The 20,860-nt window shown below is 34.6% G+C and overlaps 2 protein-coding genes across 3 annotated transcripts; one reads left to right on the plus strand and one right to left on the minus strand.

The window, feature by feature from the left end:
* Positions 1 to 915: 915 nt before the first annotated feature.
* LOC136066996 (uncharacterized) lies at positions 916 to 2,781 on the minus strand. Its single transcript, XM_065772160.1, has one exon. The coding sequence runs from the start codon at positions 2,779 to 2,781 to the stop codon at positions 916 to 918; it is 1,866 nt and encodes a 621-aa protein (XP_065628232.1).
* Positions 2,782 to 9,549: 6,768 nt separating this feature from the next.
* On the plus strand, positions 9,550 to 19,901 carry LOC112021148 (phosphoglucomutase, chloroplastic). Of its 2 annotated transcripts, none has more exons than XM_065772131.1 (22): positions 9,550 to 9,978; positions 10,100 to 10,165; positions 10,705 to 10,749; positions 10,850 to 10,942; positions 11,062 to 11,114; positions 11,927 to 11,978; positions 12,095 to 12,163; positions 12,519 to 12,587; positions 14,187 to 14,309; positions 14,397 to 14,449; positions 15,769 to 15,847; positions 15,935 to 15,999; positions 16,079 to 16,149; positions 16,303 to 16,421; positions 16,504 to 16,578; positions 16,672 to 16,787; positions 18,343 to 18,484; positions 18,610 to 18,691; positions 18,771 to 18,817; positions 18,928 to 19,005; positions 19,090 to 19,195; positions 19,272 to 19,901. In XM_065772131.1, exons 1-22 carry the CDS (start codon positions 9,766 to 9,768, stop codon positions 19,337 to 19,339), a joined length of 1,884 nt encoding a protein of 627 aa, XP_065628203.1. In that variant the 5' UTR covers positions 9,550 to 9,765; the 3' UTR covers positions 19,340 to 19,901. The 2 variants fall into 2 exon arrangements, with proteins under 2 accessions (XP_065628203.1, XP_023909483.1); XM_024053715.2 differs by having other exon boundaries at positions 9,552 to 9,978; positions 16,082 to 16,149.
* Positions 19,902 to 20,860: the final 959 nt, after the last annotated feature.

Here is a 20,860-nt window from a genome sequence, read left to right on the forward strand (position 1 = left end):
CTCCACCACTAGCATCATAATCATCATCCTCATCCTCATCTTCTTCATCTTCAACATGAAATAGGATGATTTTTATCTCTAAATCCGGGAGGAGCATCATCTTCATCACCAAATGATTCCAAATTGATGTCATCATCATCCTCAATCACTTCATTGTCCATATCTATACAAATTCCAAAACCAAATAACAATAAATGAAATAACAATTCTCATAATCATTTCTCATAAATCATAAATAGTCTAATTAAAATGCAACTAGGCAAAGAATTGTTATAAGCTAACCTCTTTGTACATGGCTAGAAGACCCTTCTTCAATTGGATAGGCTCCCTCTTCATATAATGCATTCTCTATCTCCTCATGATCCAGAAATGGAGGTTCCTCATCTTCCACTACCCAAAATTCAGTTTTATCGATACTTGCATAATCAATAGGATCAAAATTGAACTTCTTCCTTTTGACTCTATCATAAGAGGAACATAATGAATAATTTAATTAGTAACCAAATCACTTATATTTCACAATCACAAAGAACCCACTTGACCAAATCAGTGAATCACTCATATTTTCCCACAAAAACATTGAAACAAAGAGATTATATAATATATACCTTTCTTTCAGTCGGTAGTTATAATGAACGAACACAATATCATTAAGTCGTTGATGCTCCAATCTATTTCTTCTTTTGGTATGTATTTGTTCAAAAGCACTCCAATTCCGCTCACATCCCGAAGAGGCAGCTGTTTGGCTAAGGATTCGAATTGCAAACTTTTGTAAGGTTGGAGCACAAGATCCAAACAACTTCCACCACTCATCTAAGTTCCATATACAACATAAAACAAAGATACAATGAATCAATAAACACAACTATACTTATCCCAAAAATATAAAAAAGAGCTATGATCTTTAAAACATATTTACATTTTAGTATTAGCTAAAGTAAACAATATCTTACCCGGCTGAGATGTCTTGGCTGATTCTTGAGCAAGCTGGGTTCCAAAAGTTTGTTCACGCTCTCGAAATAGCCTTAATTCCTCCACCAACTTCAATCGACCAGTTGAAACTTTTGATTCAATAACATCTGTCACAGCAGATTGTGTCTCTAGCCTCTTATTAAGAGTGGATGAGTCATATTGGAATGCAGGATTCAACCAGTAAGCAGCAGCATGAATATCTCTATAGAATTGATTATCCCAACGATCCTTGATAATATTAACATAAGGCTCCCATAGTCTCTTTTTGTCCTTGAAATTTTTTTTGATTCCATCAATTACTCTATACATGCCATCATATACATAACTCATAGCTGGTTTTTCATCAGAATCAACAATGCGTAATAAACAAATCAATGGTGACATAATATGCACAATTACATGACAATCATTCCAAAATTGATTGTCAAGAATGATTTTCACCACTGCCTTTGCTTTCTTATCTTTTGCATATCTTGATTCAACATAAAATTTGCTAGTCACCAATGCTTGTAAGTCATGCTTATGTTCCTTAAGACTCCCTAAAGCAATGAAAGTAGTAGCAAACCTAGTTGGCCCTGGACGTACAATTTCCGTCCAATTTTTTCTAGTCCTCAACCAAGCTTGCAAAGCCACATGGTTATAGATGAACACTGTGATCTTGGATGCACGCTTTGCAAGTTTATCTATATGATCCATTTTCCCAATCTCCTTAAAAATTAGGTTTAGGCAATGTGCTGCACAAGGTGACCAACTAATGTTCCTATATTTTCCACACACAATTCTTCTAGCAGCTACATAATTTGCAGCATTGTCAGTGACCAAATGTACTATATTTGTTAGACCAACCCAACTAACAATTTCATCAAACAAGTTACTCAAATTAATAGCATCCTTAACCAAGTCAGAAGTATCAACAGAACGTATAAAAATAATTCCTTTAGGACAATAGACAAGGAAATTAATCAATGTTCTATGCCTAATGTCAGTCCACCCATCAGCCATTATTGTACAACCAGTGTCACCCCAATATGATCGATGAGAATCAAAAATCAATTGGACTTCTCTTTTTGCGTCTCTCAACAAAGGCACTCTAAGGGCATGATAATTTGGGCCTCTATATCCAGGACCATAAGAAGCTACAGCATTGAACATAGGTTGATAATAACTAGAATTCACAGCATTAATTGGAATGCAAGCATCATACATCCATCTTGCTACAGACATATCAACCCTCCACTTCTTTTCTTTACCAGCAAGCACACTTTTAATAGAAGGTTGCGCTCCCGGTGTTGTTCTAGGAGTGAAGTAATTATCAATGTTACCAACCTTCCTCTTGCCAAGATTGGATCTTGATAGAAAACTACTAGGACCACTTCTATTTCCCCTACCTCTAGGAATAATTTCTTGGACATCTTCAAATTCTGGTGAGTCCTCTAATGGTGAATAATTAGATGCTTCTTGATCCTTTTTTGTTTGTTCTTTAGTTTTTGAAATTTTCTTCAAATTCTCAACCATTTGAAACCTAACATCATAAGGTACACCTATACATGCAGCTACATCACCTTTAATTCCAGCTAAATGTCTTTTCATCCTATTGATGCCCCCTCCCTTATAACTTTTCCCACAATGTATACATCTATAACTACTTTTTCCGTCTTTCACTACTTCATTTACATGATCCCATGCAGGATCACATTTCGCTCTCACAGATGAAGAATTAGCATTAGACCCAGTTGTAGATGCATGTTCATTAGATGGTACAGAGGCGGACTCCATTTCACTCAACAATTTCAGACTGGCAGCAACCATTTCATCAACAAATAAATTCATCAATACAACACACACAATCAATAGTACAATACTCTAAACTATATTTCACAAACAATAATGCTCTATAAATCAAATCCACAACATACACAAAATCACAATTAAACTAAAATGCTATTGTAAACTAATAATTGAAGTTACCACTTACCAGTGAAGTCACGGAAGGAGAACCTGAGCTAAAGCCAAGAACATGAATTGAGAATCTGAGATAAAGCCGAGAGAAATGAAAAAAAAAAAAAAAAAAAAAAGAACAGAGAAATGATCAAAATCAAGTAATCAAGTAATCAAAATCATTAAAAAATATATTAATTATTACTTTCTTACCTGATGAAGCCGAGAGAATCAGAGAAATTAAAAAAAAAAAAAAAACAGAACCGCGAAAACGAAAAAGAAAAGAAGTAAAGAAGTGAACGTTACCACTTACCAGGTGCGTGACCAAGTGACCAACCAAGAAGAAAACCCAAAACCAGATGCCGAGAAGCCCAATACGACAGCCCAAAGGCCAAAACCCACGTGCATGAGGCAGAGCTCACTCTGTTTTCGAAAGTCAAGCTCAAGCTCACTCTGTTTTCAAAAGGAAAAAAGAAAAAGAAAAAACTCAACTTGCGGTGAGCGTGCGCGTGACTGCGTGAGGCAGAGGGAGCCTTGAGGTGAGCGAACAAACAGAGGGAGCCTTGAGGTGAGCGAACAAACAGAGGGAGCCTTGAGGCAGCGAAGAGCGAGCTTGAGGCAGCGAAGAGCGAGCTTGACTTTCGGCTGAGCGAGATGAGCGAGGCAGAGATGTTTGAGTTTGAGAGCTTGAGGTGAGGTGAGTGAGATGACACTTGAGAGTTGAGATTGAGAGTGTCTGAGGGTGTGGGTGGGCTTTCGGCATAGGGAGTTAGGGATTTAGGGTTAGTTTTTACTTTTTAGGATTTTAGAGGACCAAAACGGCATAGTTTTGCCGAAAAAGACAAAAAAATCTCCAACCGGTTATAAACCGGTTCAACCTTCGGTTTTTCTGATTTTTCCGGTTCGACCTCCGGTTTTTACTGTTCAGCGGTTTTTTAATCATTTTCAATTTTTTTATCATAACCGGACCGGATTTAAAAGCCGGTTCCCGGTTGAACCGGTCGGACCGGCCTGTCCGGTTCGGTTTTTAAAACTATGGTTTTGTCACGGAATAGCCAAAGGGGGAGATTGTAAGGTTGAAATTAATCAACCATTGTGTTGGCTTTATTTCGTGCCAAATTTACTTGTAATTTAGCAATTAGTGACCCTGTATTTAGATGGGAATTATGTAAGGGTAGTGAGTGAGAAGGTGTGAAGAAATACTCAAGATTGTACAAGGATCCAGAGACTCGCGGTTGGGACTCGCGGGTGACTCATGACTGGCAAGCCGCCAACTGCAGCACACGAGTGAAGCATGCGAGAAGATGAACAATTGCGCCAGCTGAAGTACTACAGTACAAAAAGTCCAGCCTGGCTGTTCTGTTATTTCGCGACTTGAACTCGCGACTCAGTCAAGTCCTGAAGCCAAGCCACCAGCCAGTCCTGTTTTGAAAAACTTGACTCTTTGCATTCCACTCTCACCCCAGTATAAATACCCCTTATACCCACGAAATGTAGAGAGCTTCTAAAGAGAATTTTGAGAGAGAAACCCTAGAGAAAAACAAGATTGATTCATCCACAATCTTTACATAGAGACTCTTCAAATTCCTCTACTTTCATCCTCTCTATTGTTATATCCTTGAAAAGTTCTTACCCAAATCCTTTTCTCACCATACCCACATTTGTGAGAAGGTTATTTAGTACTTTGGGAAGCAGTTAAGAATGGACCAATAGTTATTGGTTGATGTTATGAGCTACAGCGGAATCCGGTAAACTAGAAAAGACAAAAGTTCTATGTAACCTCGTTGAAGCAAGAAGCTTGGAGGGTTTAGGTACACTGGATAGATTAGGCTTGGAGGGTCTATTACTGTTCATGTATCCCAATTTCATTTTCTAGTGGATTATTGACTGCTTGGAGGGTGGCGGAGAGGTTTTACACCGAAGGTTTCGGTTTCCTCTTCGATAACACATCATTGTGTTGTCCTTGTGTTTGCATCTCTCTTCTCTTAATCTTTTCCATTTAATTTCTGCTGTGGATGTGATTTTATTTGGTTTAGATTGTTTATCAATTCTGGTATAAGCTTATAATCATTTTCCGCACATACATTGTTTGATATAAAGCTTGAATTGGTAATTTGTAATTTGGGTGTCTAAACGTTCATAGTGGTTTATACACTATTTGAACATTCAACATCTTGCCACATACCACTTGTTGGGAAAAAGAGTCAATTTATATAACAAAATGCAACAAAATTATAATTTTTTTCTTCTCTCTATGCAAATTCAATGAGCACTCCAAATAAACTAGCAAAGCATAGTAGCCAACATAAAATTAAATTCACAACACTTATATCCCATTTTACATTTTATAATTCTAATTTTTATTAATAAACAGGTAGAGGCTATACCAAACCGCCACCATCAAATTAAGGTGGCTTCTTTCAAGGGGTCAACAAAATGTGTTTTGTAAAAGGGACAAAAAATAAATAAAAGATGGAGGGATTGAGAAAGATAAAAGGAGAGAGTTAATGTTTTTCCTCCTCTTGTTCAATGGGTTGAAAGGAAAACGAAAGAAGAACAATGTAAAAATAGGCTTTACCATTATACACCAAGTTTGAATAGTTTATTATAGGTAGCGATAACAAATTACCAAAAAAAAAAAAAAAAAAAAAACCAACAACCCTTTGGGGTTCATTTGGTTATAAGTGAAATAGGAAGGATGAAAAGTGGAGATAAGATATTTTTAGTAGGTGTTTAGTTGAAGAGAGTGGAGAAAAAAAAGCGGTGGGGTCTTAGTATTTTCTCCTCAGGTCCACCAAAATGCAGAGAAAACTAGAGGAGAAACTTCAGATGATGAAAAAGACTAAAAACCCGTGCACATGGGTTTGTCATCAATTCTTGGCCCCCCCCCCCCCCCCCTTTTTTTTTTTTCTTCCTTTAATTTTTGTCCTTTTCTAAATCCATTTGTTTCTTTTTCTTTGGTTTTCTTTTCATGTACTTCTGATTATTTTTATTTTTCATTTGTTTTGGATCCTTTGACTTGTGCTCTATAAAAAAAAAAAAAAAAAAAAAAATTTAAGTGTCTTTACACAATTTTTTTAAATAAAAAAAAAATGTGTTACCTTTTGTTTTTTTAATAGGGATATAATTGTAAATTTCTTCTCAACAGTTTTCGATCTCTCTACTTTTCTATCCTCTCAACGAACACACATATAAAAGAATACTAAATATGTTCTATCTTCCCACTTTTCTATTCCTTCCCTCATTTTTTATCCTCCAAATTTTCTACCCTTCTAACCAAATGAACTCTTAATGTTATAAGAAATTGTGTTTAGAATATGAGGAGTTGAGGATACGATGGAAGAGTAGTAAGGACTTTGACTATTATCCTCCAACCAAACATAGTTCAACATTTTTTTTTTTTGCCAACAAATTAGAGCATTCGCATCAGTACTTGCATAATGGAAAAAATACTAAATTTTAGCCAATAAAGCCCACAATTCACCCGCATCACTCCATGCTAAATATAAAAATACATGGTTACTACAATAACCGTGTAATTTCATGGTTTTAAAAATCGAAACGGTCAAAGAATTGAAAAAGAAATTGGTTACCAGTTTTTCTTAGTTCTTGACCAATTTTTTGTCGATTTTTCTAGTTTTAATGGTTGATATGTGTGAAGAAAAAGAAACAATTAAACCGTTCAATAACCACGGTCAAAACTAAAATGTGAATAGTGGTTGTTGTGTATAAAGAAAGGGAAATAATTAAAAAAAATCAAGAAGAATTGACATTTTAATAAAATTTAGTGTAAATAAATAATTTAATGTGATGTGTTTTGAAAAGTGAATGTGTAAAATAGAAAAAATAGGTTCTTAATTATGTTAAAATAGACAAAAATTTTTTCATAAGCTAGTGTGAATGCTCGCTATAAGATTGTAACTTTATCTTTTCACGAAAAAAAAAAAATATTGTAACTTTAAAACTCATAAAGGGAAAAATATTTGAGAGAGAGAAAAGTTGTACTGCCGCATTTTATATTTTTCCTTGATAATAGTGAAATCCCTGCAATTCCGTGGACGTAGACAAATTGCTGAACCACGTAAATATTGTCTTGTGCGTGTGATTATTTTTATTTGGCGTGTATTTTCTTTATTTTGTTTTTCACAGATTTGAGAATTTTGTGATAATTCCCTTCAGTTATGAGCCAAGTTAAGGTCATTTCTACTTGGGTCACTTGTATTGGGCCTATCAAAAATGGGCTTTAACAAATCTTTTTATGATTATTAGGTAGGTATAGTTATACAAATATTTTTCTGTCTTGAAATATTCATACCTTTTGGCAACCAAAGAATAACTTTCTTGCTTGGTGGTAGTTGTTTTTTTCATTGCATTGCTAAAGACTAAAGTGATTTAATGGAATAACGATGATTTTTAATATTTTAAACATAACAATATAATGTGATTCAGGCTGGTAAAAGCGCATTTACACGAATAATAAAATAAAATAAAGTTACAATATAAACCAATAATATTTAATTATGATTTGGTCAACTCTAAACCTCGTCCATGAACAACATCAACCACCGCTAAACAATATGAATTACAACCACTCACAAATCAAACCTACAACTTTTGCAAACAACATTCACAATCTCATAAACACAAACATGAACAAAACCTCTCACAAACCTCACACAAACTCACAATCTCAAAGAATCAATACACTCAATAGCTCTCTCACCCTCTCATAAAAATTAAACTCACTAACTCACACACTTGGGTATCTTTCAACCCAAAAAAATAGTAGCATACCACTGCTCATACAATATGAGTATTTTAGCTAGAGCCCTATCAAAGACTAAGGTCAGCAAACCCTTCACAATAATATCTATTTATAAAACTCTAATTCTATTTTTAATTGAGAAAGAATGCCTAGTTATTTCTTTAATAAGGAAAACACTTTCCTTCTATACTAAGGAAAATCATTTTCTTCCACACTCAATGCATTTGTCTGTGACCTTAGAATCTAATGTGCTAGTTCCAGCAGAGCACTATTTTTATTTATTTATGCTAAAAAACTTAGTTTATTATTATGTTTTTATAATGTAATTATCAGGGAAGAGGATGGCTCTGTTGTAGTTGTTTATTTATTTATTTATTTTTTTTTTTGCTGCAGTTTTGTTTTATACTACTATTTATTTATAGAAAAAAGAAAAGAAAAAGGAATCTGATATGAGGCCTAATGAAAATACAGGGGAGGGAGAGATGTAAGAAGTAACAATCAGAATTAATGATGCTGCCTAGTTTGGGCCAGTTGTGATCACTTGGGCCAGGCCTTAGATTAGACCAGACCATGGCCAGTTCTTACCAGCTGACATCTCTAGCTGTGACTTGTGGACTGTACTACTACTACATTATTACCACCCCCAATTGGAGATTTCTATGTACTGATGTACATCGAGATTAATATACTAGAAATAGAAACTCAATCATAAGATTCATAACTAGCGTGTGCAATGAAGGTTTTTTATTTTAATTTTTAATGTTTAATATTATATTTCATTCATTTTTTTTACACTGAAAATTTGTGCTGAATTTGAGTTGATTGAATGCCTAAAATTTTTTCTATTCAAAATAAAAGAGAATATAAAAAAGCAAGAAAAAATAGAGTGTGTCTGTTTAAATTTAAAAAATGATAAAAAATGAGAAGGAAAATATGATTCCTCTGTTTAAATTTCTAAAATGATAAGAAATAAGGAGATTGTAAATTTATGAGAATGTGGGTTTAGTAGGAGATTTTAAATTGTGAAATTTTATTTTATTTGTCACTTTTAACTAAGAAGCGGTAAAATGGGTTCCAGTTAGTTTAACTAGTAAAATCTTTGATGGTTGAATAAGAGATTTAAGATTCAATCCCCGTCTACTCCAAAAACTGATTGGTGTCTTAGTCGGCTTGAAAATCAGCTTAAAAACACCTTAAATAATAGTATAAATATAGATATAAATAAACTTATCTAATTTAACCATATAAATAAATATGTCTTACTTTCTAATTTTTACTAGCATTACACGATAATGGAAATGGTATTATAAGTTTTCCTATGTTATATTTGGAGCACAAAAAAAAAAAAAATTATCTATTCAAATATTTCTCTCATTATATTTATCAAAAGATTCAAAATTAAAATAAAACTAGTCAATCACTTGTGCAATGTACGAAATTTTTTAACATAATATAATTTTTCCCTCATTTATTTAAAAAAATAGAAAATAAAATCGACTTATTGTTCGGTAAGCTTAGCTCACTTTAGATGTAGGTATTAAAAAAACACACAACACACATAGATACAAGGGATGTGCCCCTGTGGTGTGTGACCGTGACGTGTACGGAGGACAATTTATCTAGACATTTTGTTTTTGAGGTTTTCCTAAGAAAAAAAAAATCAAACTTTAAAGTAACAAAAATACTAAAAAATATGAATATAGGAATTGGAAATTGGAATAAAAACAAAAGAGAGAAAAAAAAAAAAAAAAAAGAGAATTGGAAATTGGAATATACTTGGTCTTTGGGGAAGAGGGAAAAGGCACAGTTCACAGCTTCACAATTCTCACATGACATGATAGCATGGTATTGGGTCTAGATAAGTCATAAGTGTTCCAAAAGTACATGTGGCAGCCATGGATTTCCTCTGAACTGTTAAACTAAACTACTACTTCACTCTCCTGCCACATCAATCAACAACAACTACTATCACAAACACTACTCAGCATTTGAGTAGGCAACTTTTTCTTTGAAAATTTTAATAAAGGTCTTCTCTTTGCTCTCTCAAACTCAAGCTTAACACACTCTGAAATCTCAAAAAGAAAAGAGGAATGGCTCACTCTGTGGGAATAAACCTGCTCTATTCCACCACAGCCTCAAGACCCAGATCATCATCATCATCAAATGCAATCACTCTCTTTTCTCCAATCCCATCTCTTTCACTCCTCTCTTCCCCACCTTCTCCAAAACTCACTCTCAGAACCTCACACTTTCCCTCCATCAAAGCCTTTTCCACTACCATTGCTGAGCCTGAAGGCATCAAGGTCTCTCTCTCTCTCTCTCTCTCTATCTATCTATATGTTTTTCTATTTGCATGTTGGCTTTTGGGTTTTGTTTAACACTTGGAGTTTCCTTATTTGTGTGTATGTGTGTGAGTTTTTGCAGATTAATTCAATAGCAACGAAGCCGATCGAAGGGCAGAAGACTGGAACCAGTGGACTCCGGAAGAAGGTTTTCTCTTATTGTTCTTTCTATTAGTGTTAACTTGTTTGAATCATAGAATTATGATTAACTTCTCCATTGTCTAATACTTAAGCATTTGTGAGGATTGATAATTTATCATGGTATCAGAGCAAATGATCATTAGTGTTCATGAATTTGAACTTGTCTCCACTCTTACCTCATATATAAAAAGTTAAAATTGTCAAGTGTTAGGGGTTGGGAGCCTGGGCTCACATGTAATGAGTACTGTTATAATTATGGTTAAAATGATTAGATTCACTCTTTCCTAATAGCTTAAACTTTTGGGATTTGTGGTTGGTGGTTTTCGAAGTACTTGTAGGTTTGTTTGGCAAGAAAATAGAGGAAACATGAAATGGAAATCTGGGGTTTTATGATATGTCCTTTCTGGTTTATAACATGTGAAGTATTTCATTCAAGTAACTGCAAGATTGAATTTTTACATCCCTTTCTTTTACCTGCAAGTTCTTGGCAATCAAAAAGAGCCTGATGGGTGTCCTGTGTATTCTGTTTGATTGTTTGTTTTGTAGGTGAAAGTTTTTATGCAAGAAAATTACCTTGCCAATTGGATCCAGGTTTTGATTATTTATTTTTTAAAATTTCTCTCAGAATATTGAAGTTTTCGTTGTTTAGTGCATTACGGTTTCAATATGAATCAGAATTTCGTGTATGTAGGCATTGTTTAATTCATTGCCAGCAGAGGATTACAAGAATGGGTTGTTGGTGTTAGGAGGTGATGGGCGTTATTTTAATCGAGAAGCTGCACAGGTTTTTATTTTTATTTTTAATTTTTTTTTCTGTACTTGCTCGATGCAACATTTTAAGTTGATCTTATCTGTCTCCAATTGTATAACGAATTTGTATTGCTGTTTGAATTTAAAATGCAGATAATTATCAAAATAGCTGCAGGGAATGGTGTTGGGAAAATTTTGGTTGGCAAGTAAGTTTCTTACTTGGCATCTATTTGAGTTATTATAATCTTCATGGCAACTGATGTTAAGTTGTTAACCAAGTTCTATTACAGTGTAATATATAAGGTGCTTATGTATGTTGTTCTCCCACCTGTTTGAATGAATATATCTGTTTCTACCTGTGTCCTTCATCTGGTTGGAAACTTACAGATAAGTCTACCCTATACAGTGATACATAAGATGGTATGCTTGTCCACATATGAAAAAAAAAAATTGTTGTAATAGTTTGTTCAAATGAAAATTGTTCTTGCCAATGTCCTTCATAGACCTAAATGAGTGACACTTACAGCAGATTCCACCGTTAATTTTGTATGGAATGACTAGACGAACAATTGTTGTATGTGCTCTCTTGCTATGCCATTTTATTGTTTTGAGCTGTCTTTGATTGTATTGCTGTCTATGGTTCTTCTGGTAACATTTGGACACACAAACTCAGATATAGCTAAATATAAGTATTCAATGCAGTAAAACTTGTATGGTTAGGGTTGGCTCTACCCCCCCCCCCCCCCCCCCCTGCAAAAAAAAAATTATTTTATTTTTTTATTTTATTTTTATAAAACAACTATTTAGAGATTTTTGTGTTCCATTTTGATACTATAGAACATCTTCTTAATCAATTGGTCTGGTAGCTAAATGCATTGAGAGTCTATTCACCACTAATATCCTGTTCAAGTTGTATTCATATATAATGGTGTTATGAAGGTGCAAAGCTATTTTTTCTGCAATTTATGACTTTGATGGCTTTTGTCATAGAGAATAAGCATAAATTGTGTCAATGTAGGGAAGGTGTTTTGTCAACACCAGCTGTTTCTGCTGTGATCCGCAAGAGAAAGGCAAGCTTGTGCTACTTTTGATCAATGGTTCAGTATCTTGACATAGCATGTCAAATTCTAACTCATTTTCCTTTTGCTCCTTCGGGTGGGATGCAATTAAACAATTACTTTCACAGGCCAATGGTGGATTTATAATGAGTGCAAGTCATAATCCTGGTGGGCCTGAATATGATTGGGGTATCAAGGTGAGTTTTTAATCTTACAAGTCCAGTATGTATAATGCAATCAAACCTAATGGTCTTTATGACCATGGTTCTTGGAATTGTCCATATTCAAACTTTTGCACCCAATCAAATATTGGTTTCTTTCAATTCCTTTCAAATTAAGGTTTACACTTCTCCCTAATGTTACTGTATTTTATTGAGAAAAGGATTTGCTTATATTAGTTTGGAAGTTTCTTAATTCAGTATGAATCGTATTATCTTCAAGCATGGTGTTCTTCAATAAGATATTTGTTGCATAATCTCAGAATTTGCTATTGTTTCTAATAGCACCATTCAATATATCCAACTCAAAATGCCATCACTATTCTCTTTCCAGTTCAATTACAACAGTGGTCAGCCTGCACCTGAATCCATCACTGACAAGATTTATGGAAACACTCTCTCTGTAAGTATCTGGATCTATCTTTTCGCTTGCTAATTTTTCTGTGCTGCTGTTTATCTTCCTTTACACTGTTAATTGCTTGTTGCTTTCACATCTTGTTTTAAGATGATTCTTTTTTGTTCTCTTTGATCGATAAATAAATCCTATTAAAGGAGGAAAAAATAACCCAAGGGGGACCAAGGGCAAGGGAGAAAAAAGAAGAAGTAAAACATGTAAAGAATCTAGACATTGAGGTCCATCTCAAATGGTGCTTCCTCTCCTTGTAAGAATAAGGTAGTGGGTGAGGTCGTGAGTTCAAAACCCACTGTATGTATGTAAAAAATCTAGATTGTCCATGAAAGGAGGAGAAAGACTTGCAAACTTGCAAATGGGGACTGTGACAGGTCATCCTTAACTTCTAAAGTAGTCCTTCCCACCCCATTGAAAGTGTGGTGAACTGCAAGGGAGTAGCCTTCCAAGCTATTATATTACCTTTTTGAACAAAACTGCCATGCTATCCAGAGAGTGTCCTAAAACAGAATAAGGATGCACTTAGAACACCCAAAAGAGGGAATACATGATATACCAAAGCACTCAAGTAACAGAGCAATGTAACAAGAAAGGATTAGCAGACTGCCAATTTGATCTATATTACTGTTTTAAATCATTTTTTAATGTTACAAATGTGAATGACATTTTTAAAGAGATAAACCGGCTTGAAAAATGTTGTTAATTCTCTTTAAAAACGTCTTTCAATGGATGGAAGGACTAAAATGACATGTTATGATTCTAGTGTCCCACATGGATTAAGTGTAAGTTTAACTATGTGTTTATAAGCTCTTGGACACCCTCACTTGCAAGCTAGTTTTCAAGAGTGAGTTCTACCCACGAGTTCCTAACATTTGGTGTTAGAGTCAACCACCACCCCTAGTAATCGGGTGTAGCTCATTGAATATGGGATCAAATGAGTTGCGGCTTTGTAGTCAGATTCCGGAGGGGGTGACCTATAGGCTAGATTAAAATAAGTGATAGGTGAGTGGAGCCACCAAAAGAGTAAGGGCTACCATCAGGTCAATGTCGCTAGAGCGAGCCGTTGTGGATGTCGGCTGCAGAATGTGGTAGTATGTTATGATCCTAGTGTCCTACATGGATTAAGTGTAAGCTTAACCATGTTTTTATAAGGTCTTGAGCACCCTTCCCTTGCAAGCTGGTTTTCAAAGGTGAGTTCTACTTATGAGTTCCTAACATGACATTATTGTCAAAGTTCTTGGACTAAAATGACAAAATTTAAACTTAGTGGACTAAATGATAATTCACAAAACTTATAGGGTGTAAATTGTATTTTTCCCAAACATTTCTTTAAATTGTTTTGTTCACAACCATGCTTCATTACTTTGTCTTTTATGTTAGTTACTTTGCTGGGTCATTGTTCATCCTTGTCTTTGAAAATGATTTCTCTTTTAATATCTGAGAGAAAAAGTACACTTTTGGTGTGAAAAATTTTGAGCTGCAACTAAATTTTTTCAACTGTCCCGTTTGATTTAAAGCAGTCTTAAGTGTTTTCCACCTGATTCATTTTCCATTTTATTTGCATATTGTTTCAATTTTGTAAGTGTAATGCAGATCAGTGAAATAAAGGTGGCAGACATTCCTGATGTTGACTTATCTCATCTTGGAGTAACTGAGTTCAGGAACTTCAGTGTTGAAGTAGTTGACCCAGTTTCTGACTATTTGGAGCTACTGGAGGTAGGGAACAAAGGATATGCATCTTTGGAATTTTGAGATGGAAATTCATATGAGTTACAGATAAGTAATTTTATGGGCTTTGTGCAGAGTGTATTTGATTTCGAGCTTATCAAAAGTCTTTTGTCTCGATCAGATTTCAGGTATCATATGCCCTCTATCTAACAGGTTTATTCTGTTAATTGCATTGGGTGGTTCTTAGTCATCCTTTATTCTGTGTCTTTTCATTTATCTCTTGGTTGTTGTTGTTATTTCTCTTAATGTGGCTCTGAAAGATAATGACATTCCTTGATCCTTGCTTTGTGCAATCTGCTACATGAATCCTGTTTTGTTAGACTGCTGGCGCCACCCATATTTACAGTTAGGTTTAGTCATCATTGTGTCTTTTATTGCTTCCTCAACCCAAAACTTAAAGCTATTCACTTGACCAACCAGTAACAGAGACAGAGAGTTTAAGGTACCGTGAAATCTTGAACATAAATCTGTGGAATGACCTTCAACAAAATGTTGCAACCAAGCTTTCAGCATCTTCATACTCATCGTTTTTCTATTCCATTGAACTTATCATCTTTTGGATTTCTTTTAATCCTTTTGTTAACACCTGTAGATGGCATCTGTTGATTTGCATTAAGGGCCAGTAATTTTGCTGAAGTTGGATTTCTTTGAATCACTTTGAAAAACTGTTAAGTTCAAGTCTTGTATTAATCCCAAGGTATCTGAAACCATATACGCATGGAAATAGTCACATTGACTTCACAATTCTTACTACCCTTAACCTGCTTTTTTACTCATGGATTACGACTATTTAAAGAATTAAGTAATTCCCATTAAAAAAAAAAAAGAAAAAAAAAGAATTAAGTAATTGATATACTAACATTAAACTTCATAAGCTGCATTCTTAGCGACAACCCGTATCAGTCTTTTTTAATTCTAATCAAAAGTTTTCTAGTAGTTCTAGACTAGGGCTACTTTTTGAAAATTTGCATACATATCATGCTTTTTAGAGGCACAGAGGTGTTCACTTCACAGTATAACCTTGGTACTGATATCTATGTACGTTTTTGTAATACTTGTATTTTTAGTATCATGATCTTACTAAAATTCATGCATTAAATGTTTTCTCAAATTGCATTTACTTCACAATTCTTGACCCCCCTGCTTGTGCCCAAACCCCCTGGGTTCTTCTCCCCTAAAAATATTCACTACTGTTAGTATATCAGCGCTAAGGTAGTTTATTTAGGTAGGTTTATGAATTTGTATAAATACACTTTTTAGCTTGAACCCTTTCTTTGTGGTATATGCATCTCCCTTTCCTGTATAGAAAGATGTACTTATGATTTCTTATTTATTTATGGGCAATGACAAAACCTTGAGCTTATGATTATGATTGGGTCTTCAATTTCCAATATACAAATCATTTAGATTTCATGGTTTTGAACCATTTGATATTATGACTTTCTAGGTTTATATTTGATGCCATGCATGCCGTTACTGGTGCTTATGCAAAACCCATCTTTGTGGACAAGCTAGGAGCCCGTCTGGTATGTTATGAACATAAAATATCCTAAAGCAATTATAGTCTAGTATTGTTGGAGTTCCTGATGTTAGATGTTTGATATTTCATGTAGGATTCAATTTCAAATGGAGTGCCTTTGGAGGATTTTGGGCATGGTCATCCTGATCCCAATCTTACGTAAGAGTGAAATAGTTTGTTTGATAGTTGCTGATTGTCATTATCTTGGAGTGTTGCTATTTTTGACTTTCATGTTAAGCAGATACGCCAAGGATTTGGTCAACACAATGTACGGTGAAAATGGACCTGATTTTGGTGCTGCAAGTGATGGTACTGTAGATGACTACAAGAGGCAGAATTTGTGTTTAATGGTTCTATAATACTAAATGGTCACTAATTTCTTGTGCACATGCACGCACATTTTTAATATTCCTATTAGTATTCTTATTATGTTGAATGATCATTTACCTTTATCATCAATAGGAGATGGTGATAGAAATATGATTTTGGGTAGAGGTTTTTTTGTTACTCCTTCGGATTCTGTCGCAATTATTGCTGCCAATGCACAAGAAGCCATTCCATATTTCCGTAGTGGCATTAAGGTAAAAAACTCTCTCTAGATTTTCTTTATCAATATTTTAGTTGTTGAACAAAAAGAAATGATTCATATTTCAAATTTAATAGGGTTTAGCTCGATCTATGCCAACAAGTGGTGCACTTGATCGCGTGGCTGAAAAATTGAAGCTTCCGTTCTTTGAGGTTTTTCTCTCTTGAACTATTGTATTACTTAAAGAATGGGGCTTATATCTAGAGATAGATCTCTCCTGAAGAACAATGGATCTTCTCTTTCAGGTCCCCACTGGTTGGAAATTCTTTGGAAATCTTATGGATGCTGGGAAGTTGTCCATTTGTGGGGAAGAGAGTTTTGGAACAGGTTCTGATCACATTCGTGAGAAGGATGGCATATGGTAATTGTCTGCATTTTTACTGTAGGGTAAAAATTTAATTCTACATGTTCTCTGTCTTTACTAGGGTTTCTCATTATCTTAACTTTGTTTTACACTAAAAAAATGCTATAATTGGCTACAGGACTTCAACTAGTTGAATTCATTTTGTGGTGATCTATTGTCTCACTGCCTTATTGCATGCTTTATTTGGCCTTGCTCTTTTCTTCTTTTAGCTTCTACAGCTTGAATCAAATCACTTCCCCATGCTAGGGAATTTTTTAATTTTTTTTCCATGTAACTTTTGAAAATAACATCAACTTCTCTCCTTCCTTGCCTCAATTTGTGCCTACTTTTGGTGTTGTATGACACAAAATCCTTAATTTGTGATTTTTAATGTTGCCACTCATCTATTTGAACATCTTTATTTTTTATTATGCTCATTCTTTGAACATATACATTTTTAAATTGCTCAACCTTCTATACCAAAAAGCTTGAGTAGCTGTACAAGGAGAATCACAAGCCTTATTCAAGGTTGACATTGCTTAATAGGGCTCCAAATGAGCTGACCCATTCTGACTATCTGGCTGTTTGAACTCAGATCACCTGAAAAATTAATTTTTCAAACTCAGCTCAAGTAATCTATTCTCGAACCACAATATACCTGTTGAAACTCAGGATGCTGCCTTAGCTGTCTCAGTGTAGTTGTAAGATTAACTGTTACATGGGGCTTGAACTCGATTTGTTTTAGTAAGTAAGCAGGCCATTCAAGGGGTTCGTCAATGGCTCTGCTTGGTTGCGCCCCTAGCCCCCTAGTTCTATACTTAAGTTATATAATACCCAATTCCTGGATCTTTTTGGTCGCAAGAGATCCTGCTATAGAGCTTGGTTGAGATCAATCAGGAACAGACAGTATAATGGTTATGCTGCTCAAACACTTGTTACCAAGGACTAGCAAGAAGCCTTATCAGATTCCTATATTAGTTGCAGTTCTGGATGAGGAGGGTAGATTATGGCCAGGGAAAAGGGTTAAGGAGAGAGAGGTTAGATGTGGCCATTCTGATACATAGAACTGCATATACTTCTCTTGGGTGTATGGCCATGCAAGACTTGAAAGACCAATGTGCCATTCCCAAGTGGTTGACTTTATATTTTCATCAAATAAAAGTTGGTATGAATTTGATGGTATAGTATGTGGCAATATTTAATTTCACGCCGGCTCAAAATAGATTTGATGCATCACCTGAATTTGATTTTGTGGTTGAATCAATGACACTGGATCTTATAAAATGGCACTGTGGTTTTTTGGTTAACTATTATACTCTTTTATCAATAATAGTGTAGCGAATTGTTATTTGGCCATAGTTTTACTCTCCAAAATTTGGATTCCTTACATTACCTTTTCAATTAGTTGGGCCAATGAAAAACCTGACTTTAATTTTAATGCTTAGTGCAAGTTTTTGTAGTGAATGAGGAGTTTGTAAACATTGAAAGAGATATTTCTATCCTGTCTCTATCACTTAACCAAACGGTCCAAACCATTCCCATGTGAAATGACTTCAACATCTCCAAATGACAGGGCTGTCTTAGCATGGCTTTCAATTATTGCATACCAAAACAAAGACAAGAAACCAGGGGAGAAGTTGGTTTCTGTCTCCAACGTTGTGAAGGAATATTGGGCAACATATGGAAGAAATTTCTTTTCTAGATATGACTATGAAGTAAGTTTCATAACTATTAAAAAATAAAAAATTGCACAATGTTGTTACTCCAATTTGAGTTTGGGGTTTTGAAATCATTGTCTTGTGAGAGATGGATTCATTGATTAATGTAATTCCTTTTCCAGGAATGTGAATCTGAAGGCGCCAATAAAATGATAGGATATCTTAGAGATTTAGTCTCTAAGAGCAAGGCAGGTGAAAAGTATGGTAAGTTCGTACCTAAAATTTGTTCATGCAATCACCACTTCTCATCAATGTTTGGATGCTGAAAAATATCCTTGTACAGGAAGCTATATCCTCCAATTTGCTGATGATTTTACTTATACAGATCCTGTAAGTTTCAACATCAGACATGTTTATTGCCTATGCTTACTTGTGACTCAAGCAATTGAACCCTGTACTGTCCTTTCTTGACAGTTTAACTCACTAATTTTATTGGCCAGGTCGATGGGGGCATGGTGTCAAAGCAAGGTGTTCGGTTTGTTTTCACAGATGGATCAAGGATCATATTTCGTTTATCAGTATGTGCCAACCTCTCTCTGTCTATAACTAATAATCTTGGGGATACATCTTTTAAGTGGAAAATAACTTCTTCATGTTTACAGGGAACTGGTTCAGCAGGTGCCACTGTTAGAGTTTACATAGAGCAGTTTGAACCAGATGTATCTAAACATGATGTAGATGCCCAAACGGCCCTAAAACCATTAATAGGTTAGTCCATTGTCATCATCATTTTCATAAACTGAATTAATATAAACTACTAAATGTTTGTTTCTTCATGCTTTAGATTTGGCACTATCTGTATCAAAGTTGAAGGACTTCACAGGAAGAGAAAAACCTACTGTCATCACCTAAAGCACGATCCACGATAAATCTCATGAATGATGTATCTGGTGTTATCTTAAGTTATGCCAGAGGCAAGTTGACCAGTCCATCTTTTTCCTCTCTTGAGTTGTCATGTACATTCCCCCCTTCAGTTTTGGTTGTGCAATAGGCAAACTGGGTTAGTAGAAAAATAAGCCAGTCCATGTAAATTTCCGAAATATATATGTGGGGAATAATATACTCTTTCTCTGCAAGAAGAGTTAATGCTTTACCTATGTTGCGTCAACACCTATGCAAAATGAACATCACATTCAAAATAAGGAGATGACATGTACCAAAATAACTATGGTAATCCTCTTGCATTTGATCAACCTTATATTTTCACTGGCGGATGGTGCTAATAGGTGACAGGATTATTTATGGTTTATATTAATTAATGCCAAGCTTAGCCAAACTAAGTGATTAGAATATGCATCTCTGTAATAAGCTATGAGTTTTTTGGCATTGCCAATTTTGTATCACTCTTCAATTCGAATTAGTAAAAGCAATGTAAAAAAAACTTGGACTCAATGTCATCACATTGTTTGGAATATTTTCCCTAGCTGTATAAGTCTTGTGGATTCTGATTTATTCTATTTAGATTTATCAGTGAATTGATCATGTGCTGGATCTTGGCTGCCCTGGATTCTTGACTTATACAGCAGGCGCAAGTGTTTCATAAATTATTGAGGAAATCAATTTTTTTCATAGACTGTAATACATATTCTCTAATATTATTATTATTACTATTATTATTTTTGTTGAGAAACTTGTTTTATAATACTCCTTGAATTATCAAAATGTTACATATCTAAATATTAACGTGTGCGTGTGTATTACAAGAATATGTATGTATGTAATAGTATACAAATTTGACTTAACTATTTCATCAAGTTATTTTAAAGATAAATTACCAAATATGAGACTAATGATTATACTTGGGTTGTAGTTTTTTTTTTTTTTTTTTAAACGAGTTGTAGTATTATATGTATGTTATAATGCATATTGTGTATCTTTAAATACATGCCATCACTTGTTTAGAACAACATAAAGTGAGAGCACAAGAAAAATCTCGACAAGATCAAGATTCATCAGTTTAGAAAGTTAAGACCAGTTTGTCTAATCCAAATTCAAGAATTTTGGCACCTTACCAACAACTCGGCAATTTGCCGGAACACACCGTAGGTGAGTCCAACAGACATGACATACTACGATCACATAACAGAAGTGCTGCCCCCAATTTCTTTAGTGTAACATAACATCTTTTTGACTAGTTAGATCAGTCATCTGTTTACTATTCTTTTTTGGGGGTCATAGTTGATGCACTAGTCCATAGGGTATAGTATGTCATGTCTCTACCTTTTATATAGTCTTTGTACTTGAACTTTATTTAGTGCTTAACTTTGATAAAGAAAAACTGGAAAAAAAAAATGGTTATAAATGAGCAGGGAAAAAGAAAGAACATTATGAAATGGCATTTGCTTATAAATAAAATTCTCTAATAATCATTAC

This window comes from Quercus suber, unplaced genomic scaffold, assembly GCF_002906115.3.
Source record: "Quercus suber isolate HL8 unplaced genomic scaffold, Cork oak 2.0 scaffold_54, whole genome shotgun sequence".
In the NCBI taxonomy this organism is placed as follows: Eukaryota; Viridiplantae; Streptophyta; class Magnoliopsida; order Fagales; family Fagaceae; genus Quercus; species Quercus suber.

Coding starts and splice junctions, on each gene's coding strand:
- LOC136066996 (XM_065772160.1), bottom strand. CDS start 2,781: ATGGTTGCTGCCAGTCTGAAATTGTTGAGTGAAATGGAGTCCGCCTCT.
- LOC112021148 (XM_065772131.1), top strand. CDS start 9,766: ATGGCTCACTCTGTGGGAATAAACCTGCTCTATTCCACCACAGCCTCA. Junction 9,979..10,099: donor CTGAGCCTGAAGGCATCAAG/GTCTCTCTCTCT, acceptor GAGTTTTTGCAG/ATTAATTCAATAGCAACGAA. Junction 10,750..10,849: donor ACCTTGCCAATTGGATCCAG/GTTTTGATTATT, acceptor TCGTGTATGTAG/GCATTGTTTAATTCATTGCC.